The following is a 22,723-nucleotide window of genomic DNA, read 5'->3' as shown; positions in this document are numbered from 1 at the left end:
CCAAACACAGCTCGTTCTGGTCATCTTCATGCATCACCTATGGGTGCTATTCCATTGTGTCTTTTTAATCCATTTATTTTTCTGTTGGTTTTTTTTGGTTTTTTTGGGTTTCAGGTTATAGTGGTTGTTGAGCTCAACTGTGAAATTCACCTTGCACATAATTTGAAAATAAAACTATTAAAAGTGAAATGTTTTATTTTTATTCTGTTTATTTTTAACTTTCAAGTGACTGAGGCCTTTGGACCTCAATTGTATATTGTTGTGTTCCACTGTGATATTTTTGATCCTAAAAATGTTTCCTACCTTGAACTTCTCTGATACTTATACTGTAGCTGCTGTGTCACAGATAGTGGAAAGCTATGCCAGGTCATTTACATTCACTGGACACTTAGTGAGCAGTTGAACAGATGTAACTTATCTGCTCAGCTAATCACATGGCAGTAGTTTAACACTTTGAGACTTGCAAACATCGTCTAGAAGACCTGGTGGACTCTAAACTGAGCATAAGAATGGGGAAGAAGGGTGGTTTTAATGGCTTAGCGTGTGCAATGGTTGGTGCCAGATAGGTTTGTTTCAGTGTTTCAAACTACTGAAATACTGGGATTTTCCTGCATAACCATCTATAGGGTTTACAGAAAATGGCCTAACAAAGAGAAGGTGTCCACTATTGGACGATGCCTTGATGCCAGAGGTCAGAGGAGAATGCCTAGTGTTCTTTGAGTTGATAGGATTATAAAAAAGTAGCTTAAATGATCAGTTTTTAGACCCAAGGTATGCAGAAGAGCATCTCTGAATGCACAACATGTCAAACCTTGAGGCAAATAGGTTAGAAAAGCAGAAGACCGCTCCTGTCAGCTAAGAACAGGAAGATTATGCTGTGTGCTGTGACACTTGGTAGGGTTAGAGTTTGCTGTCCATGGTCTATGCATGGATCCTTTTTGCCCCATATCAACAGTTCAGGCAGCTGTTTGTAGTGTAATGGTGTCAGGGTTATTTATTTATTTTTGGCACATCCTGAGCCCCTTATTGCAACTGAGCATAATTTAAACACCAACAGCCTCCATGAGTATTATTGCCAACCATATCCATCCCTTTATGGCTATAATGTACCCATCTTCAGATGGCTGCTCCCAGCAGGATAATATGCCACGCCACAAAGTTCAGATCATCTTGAACTGGTTTTTTCTTCACTGTACTCAAATGACCTCCACAGTTAGCAGATCTCAGTTCAGTAAAGCACATTTGAGATCAGAAATATTTCCAGCACCTTGTTGAATCTGTACAATAAAGTTTTAAAGCACTTCTGAAGGCAAGAGTGGGTCCAAACCAGTACTAGAAAGCTATACCTAATAAAGTGTCCAGTCTGTGTGTATTTCACCGGGTAGAAGAGGCGGATCTTGAGTAGTTAGATTATGACCTCAATTTATCAGATCAGATGGATCAGATTAACTCATTTTGGCTTGGAAAACGCCTGAAAACCATCATTAGGTACATGAAAACATTTTATGTCTGCCAAAGGTAAAGGACACACAGCCGTAACAGCTTTCTTCCTGTTGTAATAGCTTAGTAGTTGTAGAATTTAGTTTTTCCTTCGGCTGTCATACTGAATGCCGCCGCAGACAGCAGTGTGGCTGAAAAACGCAGAGGAGACAAAGCTCATGTCCCATTGATTTAGTGAATCGGATCACCTCGGGCCCATGTGTGCGACATGTGACCAGCAGTCAAATAAAGCTGTAGGCTGGTGAAACTTTGGTCAGGAACTTCGTAAAGAGAGGCTGCGCAGACGCTCAGTGAACGGTAAGATGCAGTCAGGCTTTCTGCAGTATATCCACACACGCTGGTTAACCGGTTTCTTTGTCCACGTGGTGGTGAGTAGCATTCCTGCCCCACTCTGCGCGGAACGGTTTAACGAGACGGAGTGATCGGAAAAGTTATCTTGGCTTGTAAAAAACTAATGTGGAATTGCAGTGTCAGACCTTTGGGTCTTGCTGTATTTTAATACGTCTAGGGAAGAAATCACACATTTCCCATTATGATGACCACCACCAACAGCAGCAGCAGTATATTACACAAGAGCTTGCTTTGTTGCGTAGTTTTGCGGGTTATTTCCCCCGCTTCTGTTTACAAACATGGCCGGTGTGGTCTAGCATGTCGCAGAATCTGAAAACAGCCCAAACTTTAAGTTCGGTGTGAGTCCATGTCTCAACTACCTGTCAGCAAGTTTAGAATGATGTTGAGACTTTTATTTTGAAATCCGACTCCTCGTTTTTAATTAATATGCGCTTGTGTGTTTTACTTAGATTGTACTGCTTTGTTCATGCATGCAGCGACTGTAACACTGTGTCCCCCTATACTGTACACTCTGAACAGGAACATGCCTCCTGCTCCAGCAGATGTTTTGGGCTCCAAGCCCCTGGATGGCGGTTGGGGCTGGATGGTTGTGATTGGGGCCCATATTTCCATTGGGTTTGCCTACTCCACACCCAAAGCCCTTTCCATTTTCTTTAAAGACATTCAAGAAGACTTGCAGGCTGGCTACAGTGAAATAGCATGGATTTCCTCTATTATGCTAGCTGCCATGTATGCAGGAGGTGAGTTGACTCTGTGTGTGCTTTATTGGTTAAACTGTTTCTAAGCTTTCCTATCCACATAGTTAGCATTACTGTATGCTTTATTTTTGTAGGGACTTTACCTTACAATATAGAGCGCCTTAAGGCAACTGTTGTTGTTATTTGGCGCTGTATAAATAAAACTGAATTGAATTTGAATAGTCTTCTGCAGTCTGTTTTTGTCAGCTGTGATGCTACATCAATAAACCACTTGGTTAGCATAAATATGATAATCTCAAACCCAGAGCTGCTTGGAATGCAGTGTAGTGTGGCCTCATACCTTTAGGCCATCACACCTTTTGTAGTCAGCACCTCTAAATCAGTACTCTTATCACTACTAGAGAACACATTTGTATTGGCTGGTAAATAATAGCCTGCAGGTTAACCAGACTGAGTTTTTTTTTGGTCTCTTGTTCTTTTGTGTTTTATTTAGTTGTCCTAGGGCTCTGACATACCACGTACACCCCATACTAGCACCGATCGTGGTCTGTTGATCAGACTTTCTCTACACCTTCTGTAAGAAGTTGCATCAAGCATTACTAAAGCACAGCTTCAAACCAGCCGACAGCAGACAGATCAGTATTTTGAGAAGTCTGCTCTGTGCATTTGTACTTGGCGATAAGCATCATAAACACAAAAATCCCAGTTTCATAAAGATCGTTTGTGTGGTGTCTGTGTCCGCTGCAAAGGCACGACTGTTGTGTATGGTTGTAATTTAGATTTAGAGAAATACAGTAACGAGTATAACTGGCTTCACATGAGCGACTGCACCCGCTGCCTAATAAAGTGAACGTTGCTTCCATGTAAGTCACCTGACCTAAATTTAAGTCTCTTCACTGAGGTCCAAAGGGAATTTATGGAAGTAAGCACCACTGCATGTGACATCTATTGTACATTTGGGTTTGTAGAAGTGAAGTCAGATGTCACAAATCAGACCCTACTTAGATATATTATATACTGTCTTCAAAATACTAACGTTGAGAATAAATAAAGGTAACAAAAACGGTATTCTCTACGATTTTGTGAAGACATAAATATTTTATTCACTGCTGAAAGAAAAAAGTAGAATCTTGAGTTTTTATTTAGTGTGATTTTCTTCTTGTCTTCTTCTTTTTTTTTTTTTTTTTTTTCTTTTTTTTTTAACCTGAGTTTGTTAGTATCTGCTTTCAAGGTTGCAGGACAGCACGCTATGTTACTCACCTGCACTCAACTCAGAGCGGCCTAACTAGTGAAATATTCCCCTCCAATGTGGCTCAGGCACAGGACTTTATCATATTGTCCTTGGCAAGGATTCAACAATGTCACCTAGCGGAGGAGAAGGAAAGAGGGGAATATATCAGAGGAAGGTTCAGCACAGTGGGGTCTGACACCAGGCCCCCATGGGAAAGACATGACAGCCTTTTCAGGAAACCTCTGACTCAACGAGTCACAATGATAAACTTATAATGGAAATGGATACGGTGGTAGAACAAGAGATGCCCTATTGTGACACGGCTACAGCGAAAACGATGATCTATCTTTGACCCTGCTCTGAACCTGTGTAACTGTATAAACAGCTGGGTGGATATTTGATTTCCCATACAGTGTTGTGCAGAAGTCTTGAGTCACCCTTCATTCCTTTATATTTTGCTAGAAAAATGGGACACAGGTGCAGCAATTTATTAAAACATGTCAAATCATACATGGAAATAGAGCATATATGGTAAAAAGAATAAATATTGTATCATTCTAACAAGCATGAATGTCAGTATTTGGTATGACCCCCTCTGTTCTTCACACAGCCTGATCTGTCTTAGGCACGCTTTCTTGATTTCTTTAAGTAGTCTTCAGGAATAGTTCTCCAGGCTTCTTGAAGCTGTTGTTTGGATCTTGGCTGCCTTTTGTTGTTTTCTGTCGAGAGTTTGTATTTTTATTTTTTTAAATTCAGGTATGTTTTTACTGCATTGGAGGTGTGTTTTTGGATCATGATCTGAAAAATGAAGTTTTTGCCAATCAGACACTTTCCAGACGGCTTTGTGTGGTGGATCAAAATCTGTTAATGCTTTTCTGCATTTATTATTCCATCAGTTTTGACAAGATGCCCAACACAACTGGCTGATGTACAGCCCCAAACAATAACAGAGCCTCCACTGGTTGTAGACACTCATTGATCTGAACCAAAAGTTTCACATTTGGATGAATCACTCCATAAGACCTGTTGCCACTGATTTTAAGTCCAGTTCTTGTGTAACTGGGAATACCTCAGCCTTTTCTCCCTTCGGCCTCCCTTAAGAATGCTTTTTCCCTATTTCCCAAGGACACAACTTCTACTTGTCCAGTTTTCCTAGATTTCTTTTTGGACAAACTGCACCATGTTGAGATATGCAATGTCTTCAGCTAATGGCTCTTTAAGGATCACATTGCTAGTGCAAAAATGAAAGAAATTGGAACAAAAAGATTTAATCTATCACTGCTACCACCACTGAACTACACAGCTAAAAACAATTAAAGGAACAGCTTTTAATCAGAGTATAGCATCAGTTCAGTTAAACTGCTGGGATATTGATTAGGTAAGTAGCAGAGGGGGCTGTTAATCAGTTTCACCCACTTTGGTGTTAATGAAATTAACAACAGCTGCACTAGAGGGGCAACAATGAGACAACTGCTAAAACAGGATACTGCTAAAACTCAGTGATGCCCGGGTCCAGATCTGGGAGGAGATTATCCGCTGTCTCATTAGGAGCACACCCCAACGTTGTCACACATGCATACAGGGTAATGTGGGGACATACAACTGAGCATCATTGCTGCATTGTTTTTTTCCACTTTGATTTTTGGGGGGCAGGTTGATCACTTTTATTGCCTTCAAATGATGTGTGAACTTTTCATTCCTAACACTGTCCACATCAGAATACGTATCTTTTTTTCCCCATTGAGATCTGATGCGTTTTCAAACCGTTCCTTTAATTTTTTTTTTCGAGAAGCCTGTGTAGTTTGCAATAAGAATATAGAGGTTTTCATTATTCTGGAGAATGACTTGTGGTTCAATGTCACTCTTTCAGGCAAGGTTATGAATGAAGGAAAGAGTGACAGCATATAAAAGGCTTTTTAATTGCTGATTGATCACTGGGTGTAGTGTTTTACATTATCAGGGGAATGTTTAATGAGTTGCCAGGTTGCTTTGCTGTGGAGGTCTTCTGTCACCCTCTGTGATGTCCTTTTGCCCTTGGTTTAGATCAGGGATGCTCAACAGCTAATGTGCAAATAATAATGCTTTTCAGATAAAATGAACAGACATTAAAAAAAACATGAAACTCATCTTTTAAGTTATTTATTTTGTTTAATGAGCTATTCATTACAAAATTGTGTGGCAGAATTTAGCCCTATGATCACATGATGAATTTCACTGGTTTAGACCCATCAGTTTACCTTGAAGTAGTAGGTACCCGGATTACTAAAACTTTGGCGACATTAAGACGTAACATAATACAAGAATGTACTGCTCGTTCTCAGTGCTCATCTGTTTTTGCAGGACCGGTGAGCAGCATGTTGGTCAATCGTTTTGGGAGCCGACCAGTTGTCATCATGGGTGGACTGATGTGTGGAGTGTCTATGGTAACCGCATCTTTTGGGAGCTCCATCGCTTATCTCTACTTCTGCATTGGCGTCATTGGAGGTACAGTACTTTTATTCCTAAGCAGTATGTGTTACTGCTGCTTGAACAGGTTTTACTTTTTGTGGTCTCACTTTGGGAATTCATAATTGATCACAGACTAAAACCAAGATATCATGCCATACTTGTTTACCATTCAGTTTGCATTCCCATCAATCCTGGTCCCAGTGGGATTGGGATGTTGGCAGTCTGCATCTTTTCACATCCCTTTTAGAATCTCTTGGTTCAGATCTGCTCCCCATAACTAGACTGCCATGCCTTTCCTGAAGGCCCTGGGCATCTGCCCCGGCTCCTAGGGTGCAGTTAGAGCACCGAGGGGACCAGGACCAGGACAGTAATTAAGACAGAACTGTCTCTGATCCCAGAGAGCATGATCTTCCATGGCCCTCTGTACCCTTCCGTAAGCTCCAATCAGGTTCGTCACATGGGGGCTCTCTGCCATCCTAAGAGGCTCATTACCCAGCCAAGGGCCCCTGTGAAGGATTAATAGGCACAGCGAGTGGCTGGGCCATGTGTGGTGCCTGGGGCATGTGTGGGCTCTACACTGTTCCCCTGTGCCTAGTGCACTGACACACAGGCATTAGGCAGTTTTGCCTAGAAGTCATGCAGACATATGCTTACACATACACAAACACCTGCACGTTAATAAAAAAGCACCCCACACACAGCGAAATACATCTCAGAATTATTCCTCCTCGTATACTCCTTCATTCACTCTCTCACTGGTGTTTGTGATGCTGAGAAGCTGGTGAGGTATGCTGTCCTTGTCACTGGAATAATGAATGCTTCTGATTGGTTGGAGCACCTGCCTGGCACCGTTCAAGCACAACACAAGATCACATGAACAGTTTCACGGTTTGTCTCTCTGCACACACCTCAGCTTTAACAATCTGTGTTGCTAAGATTGACTGCATTGGTTATACACACAGTGGACTTTTATTAAATACACCAACTCTTTGAATTTTGGGCTGAAGGAAGAACAACACTCGGTGTATAAATGCTCAATCAACAATCTCTTTAATCAATGCAATTCTCTTTATTCCATACAACACTTTGAGCATTACAAATGTGCGGACGGGAGATGTGCACAGGAGGGTGTCCGGCAAATCTCGACGTGTCTGACCGATTCTCACATTCTCAAAGCTTCGGCCCCCCTCCAAACTAAACATTCAGATTCTTTCTTTTTCTCAGTGAGCGTAAGTTATGACCTTGCCTTCCTGTGCAGTATGTTCTGTTCTTTCTAATCAGAAAAATAAGGCCATGATTCTCTGGAAAGAGTATTTCTTATAAATCAGCAGTATAATGCATCACAAAACAGTTTAATATCCCACACCTGTTTTTCTCAGAATAAACAATCAGTTACAATCAAACAATCAATCTGCTGGTCCCTCTCTAGTCTAAACAACAGTGTTTCAGTAACTTTCTACTAGAAGGTGGTCCCCTGTTATCTACTTTCTCCCAGGCAAGCGTGAGCGAGAGTCTACAGCATTCTATCCCCCAAGGACATGTAATCTAATGCCTTTATTTTCAGGGCTGTGTCCACTTAATACTACACTATATATGGCTATATATATGGCATTTTAGTTAATATAAAGCATAGAATTGAGGCACTTCAAATAATTTAATCTCAACACTTTCTAGGACATTTTGATGGTAGTACATATTTATAATTGAACTAAGAGCGTCATTTAAATAGTTTCTATAGTGCTTTTCACACACAAAATGATTACAAGATATATAGTTTGGATCTTGTCCATTTAGTCCGTATGTAATACAAGAAATTTTAGACAAATTCTAAAGTCAACTGGGAGCCAAATTAAAAATGATAAAGCAGGGTTAATGTGAGCTCATTTACTAGAATGTGTTAGTGTGGTTGCAGCATTTTGCATTGCTTGGAGGCGTTAAAGATGTTTTATCTAAGCCTGTAAATAAGGCAATACAATAATCCAGGTGTGACAGCACAAATGCATGGAAAATTCCTCTGTTACTATTTTTGGTACGTCATGATTTGGGGTTCCGTGATCATTTAAAACACACTGTTATGCATTAAAACGGGTACCAGGAACGTAGAAACTGTTTTGCATGTGGTGGCCACAGACCACAGGTTTGCCATAGCATCTCCAGACTCTTTCAGATCTGTCAGATGAGCTCTCAGCGAACCTGCCAGTTCTGATGTTCTCTGGCGAATGCCATTGGAGCTGCACGGTGCTGGTTATGAACACTTCATGGAATCTGTTTATGACACTTTGGTCAGAAACATGCACATGAGCTGCCAGCTGGAGGTCATTTTGCTGGGTCCTGTTCCTTCCCATACAAAGGAGCCGACACCACTCCTGCTGGGTTGGCACCCCTTTACAGCTCTGTCTCCTTGTGTAATGGCCTCCACACTCTTGAGACTGTGCTGGGAGACACAGCAAACCATTTTGAGAAGGTGATGTGCCATCCTGGAGGAGCTGGATTACAACTAAATGGTGCCATGTGGCTTTTTGGAGGTTGCCTTTCCAATGAAGACAACCTGTTGTCACTTTCACTTGCACCAAAACAAGTCTGGCAACAGCTTTAACATATGTTATTATACTGTGATGATTAAGTGTTCCTCTTAAGTTTTAGGGGACAGTGTCATAATTCGGTGACTTGTAGATGTCACATTTATTGGGATTGCAGTCAGTCTTTTTAATTTAAAGTCAAAATAATGTGAAATTCCTCATTAGAAAAGAAAAAATTGCTAAATTACACTTTTTATGTCCCCCTAAAAGCCTAATATAGTAAATCCCCATTTAAATGCATTAAAAAAACAACCAAACAACAAAAACTTTATGCATCGTAAGAATACCCTGACATTAGAGGGAGAAATTCTAAACACCGTAGCTATCTAACTGTAACTCTTCATCTTCTTCAAAATAAGGTCCAATTAGATTAAAAATTTCTGCATAGAAAGGCAAGTGAGTAAATGTATTACCCAGGCTCTCCAATTTATTTCTACTTGAATGGAGAAATTATTTCTGAAATAATTCCAGAGTCCTGTAATGAGATTTTAGATGGCAAAAGTGAAATGAGATGGAACCTTAATGAGCAGCCGGCAGATTTAGTCTTAATTTAATTAAGTACCCTTTGGAGCTCAGGTTCAGTAGGGTTTTTCTTCCTGAGGGTTTTTGGAATGTGACTGAGATGTTTTCAATCTTTCTACATGCAGGTTGTGGACTCGCCTTTAACCTGAATGCATCTCTCACCATCATCAGTAAATATTTTCTGGCCAGGCGTCCTTTAGCCAATGGACTTGCTATGGCTGGCAGTCCAGTGTTCCTTTGTTTCCTGGCTCCTCTTAACCAATATCTACTGGGCACATATGGCTGGAGAGGAAGCCTCCTTATCCTGGGGGGTCTGATGCTCAACTGTTGTGTTGCTGGAGCCCTCATGCGACCTGTTTGTAAGACACTCGCTTGTGCACCGCAGCAAAACGTGGATCGGCCAAATAAGTGCAAGACTAAGATAAAAGGAAGCTGTATGAAGAACACAAAGAAGTTTGTGGATCTGTCCTTTTTCAGGGACAGGGGCTTTGTCATTTACCTAATAGGAAATGTCATGTTCATCTTTGGAGCGTATGCACCCATTGTGTTCCTGTCTACCTATGCTGTTAGCCAAGGTGTTGAGAAGTACTCTGCGGCCTACCTGCTCTCCATTATGGGCTTTGTTGACATGTTTGTTCGACCCGGCACCGGCCTGGTAGCCAACAGCAAGTGGATCAGGCCTAGAATTCAGTACTTCTTCAGCTTTGCCATGGTTTTTAATGGAACGTGCCATTTGCTGTGCCCTCTGATGAGGAGCTATACCCTCCTGGTGGTCTACGCAGTATTTTTTGGTGTGGGGTTTGGGATGGTTTTCGCCCTGATATTTGAATGCCTCATGGATCTGATGGGAAATCAGCGCTTCCCCAGCGCCGTTGGACTTGTCACGATCGTGGAGTGCTTCCCCATGCTGCTGGGACCACCTGCTGCAGGTAACACATCCTTCATTCATACATAATCCTTTTTCTGTCTTTCTCTTACACAAGTACACATGTTTACTCTTAGATCACTTAAGATTGCTTTACGCTGCTTCTTTCTACAACTGAGGCAAAGAGCAAGGTAATATATACTTACAAACATGCAGAAACACTTGGGGAAAAGAGAAATTTCCACCATTACAGAGGAAATAACCGCTTTCAAGCGAGAGCAGCCTTGCAAACAATATTTGTTTGTTTATCTCTTTCATTCACAGGCTGTGCATTATGTTGCAGTAAAGCTTGGTAACAGTATCATTCCTGTAAGACAGAGCCGCATTATCACGGAGTATGGATGTTTTGTATTGTATGAGACGCCCACACAAAGATGCAGTTCGTCATGGTGATTTCCTGCTGGAAAGAAGCCGTCTATCCTCATGGGCACAGGCTTTCATGACATAATGGAGCATCTGGGGCAAATCCAGGCTTCATTTAAAGATAAGAAAAAAAAAAAGCTGCATTTTATTTACAGTCTGACTTTAACCACAGCTGGAAGAACATTTGCAATAGCAACAGGTTGGGTATAAAGAGCGTCTTAGTGAGGCACTCAGAAATACAGATGGGCAGTTTACCAGTAAGAAGCAAACTGTGTCTATATTGTGGAACAATTTCAGATTAATGTTTCTCAACATCAGATTGTGAAGACTTTGAATATCTTATCATTTACAGTACATACTATCATCAACAGATTCAGAGAATCTCTGTGCACATGAGACGAGTGTATGATGCCCATGATGCTCAGGCCGTCAATTAAAAGCGGGCACGATTCTATTGTGACAGCTTTTCACTGCAGTGCCAGAAATATATCTATAAACGCAGCCCACTGTAACATCCACAGATATTTCATTGTTGAGGCTTTACGAGGTAAAGTTAGGGTGGTATTGTTTGTATTGTGGTATTGTTGGTTTTCATTGCAGTTATAAAATCATGTTGCAAAACTGATGGGGAAAAAACAATGCCAAACTTTAAGACTGATTCACTTATGCATGAATCTACATCATAGTGTATAAACGTCACATTAGGAAGCACACAGTAAGGTTGGGCGATTGGACCCACCGCTCTTGTAAAAGCTTTTGATCGTTTTTACAAGAGCAATTTATTTATTTGCCCACAAGTAAGTTTGCTAATAATGTTGGTTGAAGCTAATAAAAGCAGTCAATGGAAAAAATAATAGCGCTGTTTTAGCAGCACCGTATTCCAGCTGCGAACAAACCCCCCCTCCTCAGAGTCACCCAAATGCAGCGATTCATTTACTTAAACTCATAATAGAAAGAAAGAACGGCAGTAGCCTATGTTCAGAAAAAACAAAAACATTTTATTTAAATTAAAAAAAACTAACAAACACAATGGTGGGGAGGGAAACAAAGAGAAACTGGATTCTTTTTTCCACTATAACCGTGTTTACAGGTCGGTCCAGTGTTTGTCTGTCTTACACACTCAACCAAACAACCAATACAAAATTAAACAAAAAGTAAGTTAAAAATCAAAATATCTCTTCAAGCGAACATTAAAAAAAACCCAAACCCTCAGACGTAAAGTCTTTTGTGTGATTCAGTGCATCTCAAATAAATAAATGATTCAATAATCCAAAAAGTAGCTATATTAATACTGAAACAAACAAGAAAAGAAGGTAAAGTATTCCCTCCAAATGAAACTTACAAATAAATTTTAAATGCTTAAATCAGTTGGTGCGTGATTACATTCCCCCGCCCATCAGAAAGTCACCTGCTCGAATATATCGCCCGTCGTCATTTATTGGATTGACGAATGTCGGCTGGAAAATTTTTACATATGCCCCAACCTTAGCACACAGTACTACACTGACCACCTGTTCAGCATTTTGGCTCATTGTCCCTGTAAAACAAAAAGAAAAAAGCTACTAACATTACTATGAGATATAATGTAATAGCCATTTTAGCCTAGAGTTGATTTTGCAATATCAGTCAAAGTATTTCCTCCTTTTGTCAAAAAAAATGATGCTTTTTTTAAATCATTTATTCCACGACTCTTACTGCTTTTCTTAACAAGTCGAGGCAGACCTATTTTGTCCGATAAATTAGTTACCATCTCCTACATGTAACTTTTTTCTTAACTTGTGGCCATCTTTCTTCATGCATGTAAGGATAGACTACAATACTTGTGGGTGTACGCTCCCTAGTGTTTTCAGAAATTTGGTTTTGAAAGGTATTTATCATTTTTGGTGATGTCTGTCAATAACACATACTGTATTGCAGTGAGCAAGCCATCCTCTCTGTTGTTGCTCAACTTGTTCACCAGTGTTCATACAGGCCTAATGTCCTACATAAACAAGGTGAGGATGTACAGTAGTTTAGCTGAACATGACTTAATCAGCTGTGAATATCATCCTGCTGACAAACGCGTCCTTTGCCTCCAACCTGACTTTTAATGAGGTGAAAAGTTACAGGCCCCCCAGTTAGTCTAGAGCGACCGTGTTCCGAGGCACTCATTTAATAGGGTAAATAAGTGCCTCCCTGCACGTCTAACAATCTCCTCCAGAGGGCTCAATCGTTATGTCTCCCCTATTCTGCTTGTTACTGCTCCCCCAAACCTTCGGGTCAATCCAATTAGGAGGAAGTGAGGTAAGCGGGTGTAATTACCCTTTTGCTTTGGGTGTTTAATGACGCTCAGTTCAAACTCTCGTCATTAAAGTCCTGTACCTGGGCCATAATTAAGCTGTGAATACATTAAAAAAGAGGTGACTATGCCAGATGGACTTAATTACTGCTTAGCCAATCAAGGGCTGTCTTAATGAGGGTGATGGTCATTGGAGTACAGGCACCAGATGAGTGCTATCAATCAGATAATACAGCCGGCATTGAGATGGTTGAAATTGATCCAAATGCAAAGTGACCCCCTCCTAGTATAGTACAGTACATTGCATTCAGTCACACAAACATTATTTTAACACAATCTTCCACTGCAAAGATGGCAGGTGGTATAGTTAAGGAGATCTGCTAAGGGAATCAGTTTAATTTCCTTATAGTTTAACATCATCTTTAATTGGTTTCAGAAGGAGACGGTAGCATGTTTGTACTAAATGTGCTTCCTAATATGTTTGACAAACATCAATTTTATAAAACTGGCCTGATGAATAAACACAGTCATCTTTACTAACTAGATGTTTAATAGTGGAAAGAGAAGGGAAGACTCTAGGAGCAAGAGAAAATAAACAGAAACTAATCCTGCTCAAAATACTTCAGCTTCTGAGGCGAGCTGCCAGGATTCCATACGGCTTTAAGGGGGATTGTAATGCAGTGAGGTGGACAGTCCTAGATGCCGACACTGAGAGAGATAGCGACATTCGCCTATCGATCTGTGTCTGGAGGGGAAAACGGGGGTCGGGGCGACTTGTGGACTTAGGGCTCAGAAAAGCCGCAGGCTGAAATCTGATCTAAACCACATTTGTCACTTTTCTGCAGACTTGAGCTGGATATTTATGGTTCTGAGAATATGCCTCTCTTCTGATTCGTTTTGGTAGCAGCCATCCAAATTGCATTTCCGGCAATTCAGGAGAGCCAAGAAGGGTGTAATGGCCCCGTCATTTCCGAGATGGCTCTTCTCAAATTGGCCTATGCTCACTCTCGCTCTCTTGCACGCACTCATAAGCAATATCTGAGTCTGATCTTCCTCTTCACCTTCAAACTTGCCGTCTAGACGCTATACTCTCACTGTGCTGTGTTTTCTTTGATTAATTTTAAATATTCTTTCTGGCCTCCTCCACACAGGGTTACTGGTAGACATCTTTGGCGACTACAAGTACCTTTTCCTCATGTGTGGCTCAGTCATCACGACTGGCGGGCTTTTTCTCTTCGTCATGAACATCTACAACTACCACATGCTGGAGAAAGAAAAGAGAGCTAAAGACCGAGAGCGTAACCAAACTAACATAGAGAACCAGGAGCAGATGAGCATCTCAGCGGCAGAGATGGAGCAGCCTGAAGCTGAGGAGACGGAGATGAGCGCAGCCCAGCAGGACCCAGAGAGCGCCGAAACAAAATGAAATGTGATTGCTTTATTTAGCGTGAATGCAGCGGGGTGATAGTTGTAGCTGTACAGGTTGATCTTAGCACAGATTGCTTTCTGCTTGCTCGCACTCATTTTTAACAGACTGATTTATTCGTTCAGTCAGTCGGCAATTACTTTGACTTTTGATGAACTGTAAAGTCTTTCAACCAGCAGACAACACAGAGACTACAGCCATGCTAACAGGTTGTATAGCAACTTGAGCTAATTGCTAATATCGGCGCGCAAAGCTGCTTAACGTTGTTAACCCTTTAAGACCTACCATAGAACCAAGTTCGCCAGAGCTTATATTATATTTTTACATGCTGTGGAGCCATTTTTGGGAGCATTTCAAGTTGCTATACATCAATACAACCATTATAGCCCAAACTTTAATAATATGTCTGCATTAGGTGCATAGTAATTACATAAATTGCAAAAAAGTGCAATAAACTACAAAAAAATTGAAAATCGTTTTTGTTTTTTTAACATATATTTCTAGTTAGAGAAATTTAAGAGGCTTATCCCTCAAAACTGTAAATACAAAAAAGTTACACAAACTAGTTTCCCACCACAGGAAATTTATTTTGAGTGTCTTCATAGTTTTATTTTTGAAATACACCAATTTTTATATACTGCAGGAAAAACGAAAATAAATATTATAGTGCAAATTTGCAAAATAACAGCATATGCATCAAAATAAACTATTTCCAGCAGTGCAATATGAGTCTTAAGCATCCCAGAAACGACACAGAAAGTCATAAAGTCAAACATAACTTTTTAAAACACATAACAAGTAAAACACAAGCTCATAAGGCCCCGATCGTAAAAAAACTACATTTCCGCAAAATGACGTCACTTCCGGTTTCGGGCAGGTCATGCGGTCATGTGATAGTTCGCGCTGATGGACGTAGGAAGTGTTACAAACAGCTGATGGATCGGCGAAGCGTGTTTCTGGAATATCATGTTTTTGTTGCTGCAAGTGATTTTTATGCAGTTTTTGCAAAGCTATATGTGGAAGGAAACTGTGACCTAGGACAAGCTGATGGCATAAGATGTAAGTACAACTCCTCCAGTTTCATATGCAAAAAAAATTATTGCGCTAGCTTACTTGGTTGCAGAGCTACCGGGATTTAAAAATAGTTACGCAAAACAGAGCGTGCCCGCTCCGATCGGCTGTAAAGGGTTAAACGTGGAGATTTCTCACTGGTATAGATTTTTGACTATATTCACCATGTTAGCTTAGTGTGTTTCCTTTTTTTTTTAATTACTTTTGCTAATTAGCACAAGGTAGAGCTAAAGCTGATGGAAGTTTTGCTGTACAAGCCATACATACATACATACATGAACAACTTTGGCCTGATTATGGCTCTTGATGAAGAATTGAAGATGGTTAACCAATTTTTTTTGAAAGTTTAAAAGTTTTTTCCTGTGCATGTGAGTTTGTGCAGCCTGTAAGTAAATATCAGTATTGGGTCAAGTTTTTTTTAAATGAGAAATGCATCTTGTTGGAGTACCTTTTGTGTTACCAAAAACAAAACCCTTTTTGCAATTCATTCTTGATCCTGCCAGTTATTTTGTTCTGAAGGCACAACTCTTATTATACATTAACCTTTTGATTTGTATTGATCTACCTCATTGCAAACCGATATGAGTGCCTTTTACTCTGTAAACAACAAAAAGCTGTTTGTTTTTCCACAGAGTAGGATGGGGAACTAAAACTAGAAGTTATTATTTCTGAGTTGACTCACTGGCACCTCTTTATCAGTGGACCTCGCCAGCAGCTGTGTTGTGAAGCTGTTGTGCTTTTTCACATTTCAAGCAGCGCTGTTTGTAGCTGAGAGACATTGTTTTCTCAGACACAGTCTGTGATTTCTTGTATTGTTGTTCTTTTTTCTGCACAATTGAAAAGTGATGCGAATATTTACTGTAAAAAATGTAAATTCTGGAATTTACAGTTTGTTGATCAGGTCTTGTTGTCAAAATGATATGATGCTACCCTGTGCATCAAGTTTGGTTGAACTCTTGATGGTTCAGGAGGGGTTTGTGGACAGACAGAGATTTCTGTTTTTATAGTAAGTTACAGCAAATCTCATGTTTTTATTACTTTCCTCAGTATGCTTCAAGGTTACATGACACTTTCTAGAAAATGAGTAAATTATCCCACAGCACTAAGGCCACACAGAGGAAGAAAAACTGTGACAGTGATTCTTAAAATGAAATGAAATTGTATTTTCTGTCTTTTTATATAATGCGCTAGTAATGCAGATGTGTCTGGGATTTTCTTTTTTGTTTACTGGGTTAAAAAAAAAGTTACATTTGAGTAGTAATGGATGGAAAAGATGCCATGAATTGCAAATGTGGTATGTTACCCGTGACAACAAAGAAATAAAAGAGTACTGTGACAAAGTACAAAGCTAAGACCTTTAGCTATATGTCAAACTTTAGCTGCTCTAAACAGCTAATTTCTCTCCTGTTTAAATATCAGTCATCTCTTTAACATTCATGGGGAAATTATGACCAGCATGTTTTACTAATTTACAGTCATCTGTCCACTCTGTCAGCTCTCTAGAGGTATGACATTTGTACAACTGCACCTGCCTGGACTCTGGAGCAATGTTGAATTGTGTACTTTCCTTTAAACATGTGATGTTTTTCCATCGTTGTTTTCACCGTACTGAAAACACTGATATTTTGTTGTAGTATTGCACATGCAGTGATTACATTTTATAACTTCTACTTTCTGTATGTGAAATACCCTGTCTGCTGGTCCATATATTTCCATTTTTTTTTGGTTGGTCTTTGTAAAGTCTGTAAAGTTTAAACATACACTAACAAAGCCTGTTGTTGGAGTCTTAAACTGACTTTAATTCTGTAATCAACAGCACATGATGACACCTTTTTAACCTTTTTAACCGTTTGTCAGTATTTATTAATTTCAAGCTGAAACACAAACTAACGAGTGCCCCAAAATGATGCCATAATTTTGTGTTGACATTTAACAGTCACATTTATTTTATGGAGAAGATGGATTTGTATAAACTGTTAATCGATTTAATGCTATGTATTTGCTTTTCTTATTTGATTTCTTTATCTGAGTAACAATTTTAAGGTTTACTTTTCGAAACTGTTCTGATTCTTTTGAAATTTACACACCACATCTGACATATTTTTAAGATGTGCGAATTGTACCAATAATGGTAGATGACACTATGTGGTTTATCTATGTAGATGATTATTTAGGTCTTCAAATGAGAAGGATGAATAGCCCTGTTTAATTTCCCGCCTCACTTTTTGCACTATCCAGCGTGCTTTTTTTGCATTTCACTTTCATCCGGCGATGCTCAAGAAATGCCATCAAATCAAGATGTAGCGTGCAGCTTTTTCAATGTTGGCGCCTGTGTCCAATTTTTCACGACAATTAGAAAACTGGGGAACAAGTTTGGAAATGTCAGCCGCTTAAGGGTGTGAGCGCCTAATGAACCAAAGCCCGGCTGTTCCAGGCTAGTGCTCCTGTGTGCGGCCTCACACGCATCAGCAAATCAGTGGGCCAATAAATTAGAAATGCACAGGCGAGTACAGATACACACGTGTTTGCTATCTCCTGTCCCTTTGCTGAGTATTATACAAGGTCTTTGGACATGACAAGGTGGAAAGGTACCCGAGAGACGAGGCTGCGGTTGCAGCGGCCAGGAATCCGTTTGTCATTATTATATTCACTCTCACCTCGTGCTCCCCTCTGGCCTCCTGACCCTCCTCTACAGGCTGCCCTTGTCATAATGTTTGTTCCTGTGGAGTTCCATAAATGTCCTCCATGCCCAATGGTAAAAAAAAACACAAGACTTCTGGATCTCCAGAGGGTCTTGGAGGTGGTCCAATGACTAGGCAATGCTGGGTGAAAAGTGCTGTGGAGCAAAAAATAAACAGCTGTGAATAAAATGGCTTGAGGGTAGTTTACACTTCTGCATTGCTGTTTAGTAATTTCACAGTTAATGCAATGTTATGTGATCATGATCTCAATAAACACGGGCTACGTCCTTACTAAAGGGTTCTTTTGGTGTTCTTTCTCCTTGCATCATGGGTTTTAGTGTCTTGCCCAGTAGATCTCTGTCTGCTGAGGTTACAGCAAAATGTAATATAATTGCAAAATAGCTGGAAACACTAAGTAGCATCTGTGGCTGTAAATGTAAACAGGAAGAGTAGTGCTAGTGTTAGAGTGCTTCTTCCTTATCTGTTTATGACGACTACAATTAGAATGCATCTGCTTGTTCTAAGTGTAACTGGCAGCTCTCAGTTACAGTAACTGTCAGTCGGTGTTAAAGAGCTCAGGAGTGTGTGAATCTAAGTGGGTATCACTCTTCATAAAGCATCCTACGTACGCCACGAAACGTTCTTAGACTGGCGCGTGGATGCTGACTGTCAGCCGTTCTCTTGACCTTTGGATCTGTGCAAATCAGATCCTAGTTGTTTACAATAGGGGGGGCTGACCTGATGAATCTAGTGGTCTTACACAAGCGAAAAGTTGGAGACGAGCAGGAAAGAAAGAATGTACTCCCGAAGGGCTCAAAGAGCACTGGCATCTATCAACAGAAGAAATTGAATGGGATGTTTCGGAGCAGCAGAGATTAGATAGACCCGGGGTTGTTGAGCAAGCAGAGGCACCCGATGTAATGGTTTCCTGGCTGCAGTGAGATCAAACTTATAGAAGGCAGCGAAGGAGGACAAGTGTGCACACACATAAATACACAGACACACTGCGAAGCCTACAGCGGCCTTTAGGGTTAAAGAAGAGATGTGGCGCATGGTTATTTGCTCAGGGACTGCACTGTATGGGATGAGAGAAGATGACACTGGAGAGGTGCTATTTTCACATTAGCCACATTTTCATTAGCGCATGCAGACGCTAGGTTTCTTGTGATTGATTTCAAAAGTTAATCAAATCAGAGAGCTTATAGATCAAGTTTAATCGAGTACAACTGGAAATACAGTGCTGTGCAAAAGTCTTGAGCCACAGTTGAAAGTTCTCCAGGTCTCTAAAGGTTTTCTTTGGATATTAGCTTCTTTTCCACTTATTTTCAGTCCAATTCCTGCATCTGACTATTTTTTAGAGTAATGTTTTTTTTAACCACTTTACACTAAATCATTCAAAGATAAAAAAAAAGGCACCTAACACAAGGGTTGAGGCAGTGTTGTGCTGACACATACCAAAGAACACATTTTAAATTGCATCTTTAGGCACTTTGTTACAAGCAGTTTGCAACAAGAGGACATCATCTCTTGAATTAAATCTACAAAAACTGTCAAGGATAACATTCCCAGATTTTCAAAACTAGTATTTTTGCACCAACAATGTGATTCCCAAAGAGCTGTTAGCTGAAACATTATATTGGCATTGTGGACAAACTGAGCATGTGGAGGACAAAAGAAAAAATAGCAGGCCTACAGCAGATGAACAGCATCTGAAAATGATGTCAGCAAGAAATAAATACCAGAAAAAAATACCAGACACAGGAACTGAGAGATGCATCTGATCCTTGTGTTGATCCATCGACTGTCTGCTTAAGCCTCTTTGGAAATGGTTTTATTAGAAGGGGAAACGGGGAAAAAAAGGCTGAGGTATACATCAGAAAATCAGTGGTCTGTTGGAGCGATGAAGCCAAATGTGAAAATTTGGTTCAAATTGCAGGAGGTCATTAGAGGTACAACTGTCAATGTTTTGGTTGTACTTCAGTCAGTGCTGTTGGATACATGAGCAAATATGAACAGAGAAAAGTAGAGTCAGATTTTATTCACGTTTCAACTGGAAAGTGTCTGATTGACAACTTCAGCTGCACAATACTGTATTATAACATACCGACGACAAACCTGGGTTTTCTTTCCTATGGTTCATATTCAGTATAAAAAAAATTAAGCGTACCTATTGGGTCCTGAAAGTACCACAGTTATTCATTAATTCATTCAGCTGATCCAAACAACGGTCTGATGGGGGCAATTTTGCCCTACGGCACATTTTGCTCTCTTCTATGTGACAGAGAACAGACATTCCCATTGTCTAGTTGTCACAAAAAAAATTGGGGGTAAGATGCAAAAGACAAATAGGGAAATGCAAGTCACAGGATAACTGGTGCAAAATAAAGAATGAACACGCCAGAAAAGGGTGAGAGAAGGTAAAAGAAGGGGCGTTTGCTACTTGGGGAAGTAAAGCAAACCCCTTTCCATCCATCATCCCTGTCTCTGTCCCGTCGACTGAGCAGGGGAGGTAATGAAAGTAATTTAATGTGTATCTATAATTAATATGCTCTCTTTGGGCGGTGTGGTTGGGCCGAACGGGTGATAGAGTGTGTTTATTATGCGTGTGAGGGAGCTGGAGTGACGGGGCACTGGGCCACTGACATGGTAATTCACTAGCCATCACTCCTGCAGCGCCGAGGTCAGATCGGTGCAGCTATATGTGGCACCACTGGCTCAAGCGTTCCCATAGGTCCATGTAGAAAGTGGGTTTTTGTTCTTTTCATCTCGTGTCTATTCCGTCTCTCTGAGAGCCTCCTGAAGAAAGGGGAGAAAGAAGGCAAAGCACGTAGCAGCGCCCCGGGCCAGTGTTCTCCCTCTATGTGTCCCTTTTTTCCATCCCTTTCTTACCCTCCATGTATTTCACTCACTTGCCTTCCAGTCCACAACTTCCCTCCTCTCCCTGCTCCCTGCTCGGTTAGTAAACCCCCTGTCTTCACGTCTTCATAGCTCCACCACTACTTCTTTATATCCCCTAAAATTTGCTCCCTTTCTAAGAAGACTCAGTGAATGCACTTCAGGAATTAATTCTTTGCTTGTCTTTTTTTTAAAAGGCAGACTGCTTTGCACAAACATAGTTCAAACTCGGCTGCCCTCAGTGCTGTCTCCTTTTGAAAGTGCCTGCTCTTTGAATACCACCCGTTTGAAGAGAATGCCCTCTGCATTTCTTTTACAGTCACTCAGGCATGCTCTCAGAATCTTTTTATTACACACATTAAACTTTTTGCAACCGCGCCTGCATACATACTCAGATTCGTACACTTATTACACCAAATTAAACACGCGTGCACACCTAGCGCATAGAATTCCATCCATGTAATCTCTACAGACACTCTCTTTACTTTCAACTCCAAGTCCCTCATTTGATTTCTCTGCTTCTCTCTCAGACCGCACTTATATGCATGTCCTTACCTCGGCTACTGGCTATTCTCCAGTAAAGGTCTAATTCAGGTTAAACTGCTTACATGCAGCTTTTAAACCGTACAGCTGATTATTCCTGTTGCAAAGCAGTCATATGGCTGATTCTATTAAAAACAATCACTAAACTTTAGCTAGAACCATATCAAGGCATGCAGATATAATTTGGTTTACTGCTTGAAAACAGTAAGATGAAAGTAAGAAATTTATATCTTCACTAACATTGAATAAACAGTAATTCTCAAGTGCAGTATAACAAAATAGCTATGGATTGAGTGTACTGTGCACAAAGGTTGACTGCAATGAACAGCATCAGGTAAAGGTTTGAGATCTGATCACACAAAATACAAAGCTGTTAGAAATGCATTTTTCATGCTGCTATCACTGCAACCGATAATTTTCAAAGGTAAGTTAAGCTATTCATGTTTGAAATCATTTATAACCACAGTAGAATATGGTTAGAGTCTGCTGTCTAACATTCAAGCTCAGTCAGTAATGAGCAAAAATCCCTGCAGAGCCCACAGGTGGGCACTTCGGCAGTGGAGTGGCTGTAAGAGCAGGGAGTGTTGCAGAGCAGGGCAGCACCTCAAAGGGAGAGGGTGGAAGTTTTTTTTGACTTCATTTCAACATTTTTCATTCTTTATGTTGAAAATTAAGGTTAATTACGTATAACTAAGGTTAGGGTTAAATAACATGTCACTATCTGTGATACAGCCTGATCTTTGCTGATGGATTGCAAAGATGGGATAGAACCCTATTTGGATGTCCACTGAACTCACCAAATGTTTTTTTTAACCCAATAAATGGTTAAATAGGCCACCAAAGTCTGAGGGTGTGTTTGGCATCTAATGCGAGGAGACTGAGGCATGTTATGTGCATGTGGAGCAGTGAAAATGGAGTGAAATGCCTTAACTAGCTTGCAGTCTTCAGACTCCAGATCATTCACCTCAGTTATTGGTTTGGTATAACTGTGTGGATATTCTGTACTTTACCTACTGCTATTCTCAGGCATCTGTTTAATATACAGTAGTTTAAGTCAATTCATTTGTATTTGGTGCCAGCTCACAACAACAGTCACCTTACGGCACTTAGTAAGGTAATATAAAGTGCACACTACAAAGAAACTCACAACCCCTATAAGCAAGCACTTGGCGACTTTGGGAAGGAAAAACTCCCTTTTAAGAGGAAGAAACC

At 40.5% G+C, this 22,723-nt stretch overlaps 1 protein-coding gene across 4 annotated transcripts; it reads left to right on the top strand.

The window, feature by feature from the left end:
- The first annotated feature begins 1,478 nt into the window (after positions 1-1,478).
- Positions 1,479-18,253, top strand: LOC147330117 (monocarboxylate transporter 2-like). Of its 4 annotated transcripts, XM_086291667.1 has the most exons (6): positions 1,479-1,797; positions 2,371-2,591; positions 6,121-6,264; positions 9,455-10,258; positions 10,332-10,385; positions 10,519-10,590. In XM_086291667.1, exons 2-5 carry the CDS (start codon positions 2,375-2,377, stop codon positions 10,370-10,372), a joined length of 1,206 nt encoding a protein of 401 aa, XP_086147793.1. In that variant the 5' UTR covers positions 1,479-1,797; positions 2,371-2,374; the 3' UTR covers positions 10,373-10,385; positions 10,519-10,590. The 4 variants fall into 4 exon arrangements, with proteins under 4 accessions (XP_086147793.1, XP_086147791.1, XP_086147792.1 ...); XM_086291665.1 differs by lacking the exons at positions 10,332-10,385; positions 10,519-10,590 and adding an exon at positions 14,047-18,253 and having other exon boundaries at positions 1,484-1,797; XM_086291666.1 differs by lacking the exons at positions 10,332-10,385; positions 10,519-10,590 and adding an exon at positions 14,047-18,253 and having other exon boundaries at positions 1,796-1,868.
- Positions 18,254-22,723: the final 4,470 nt, after the last annotated feature.

This window comes from Aulonocara sp. 'chitande type north' Nkhata Bay, linkage group LG5, assembly GCF_057382095.1.
Source record: "Aulonocara sp. 'chitande type north' Nkhata Bay isolate Kocher_YH1m ecotype deep benthic linkage group LG5, A_spYH_male_GT1.1, whole genome shotgun sequence".
Lineage (NCBI taxonomy): Eukaryota > Metazoa > Chordata > Actinopteri > Cichliformes > Cichlidae > Aulonocara > Aulonocara sp. 'chitande type north' Nkhata Bay.
Note: the sequence above shows the minus strand (reverse complement) of the source record. Positions and strands in the feature narration are given on the sequence as shown.

Bases quoted from the DNA above. Each gene is read 5' to 3' on its own strand.
- LOC147330117 (XM_086291663.1), top strand. From the start codon at position 2,318: ATGCATGCAGCGACTGTAACACTGTGTCCCCCTATACTGTACACTCTG. The intron at 6,265-9,454 runs GTACAGTACTTT...TTCTACATGCAG, and splicing joins CTGCATTGGCGTCATTGGAG to GTTGTGGACTCGCCTTTAAC. The intron at 10,259-14,046 runs GTAACACATCCT...TCCTCCACACAG, and splicing joins GCTGGGACCACCTGCTGCAG to GGTTACTGGTAGACATCTTT.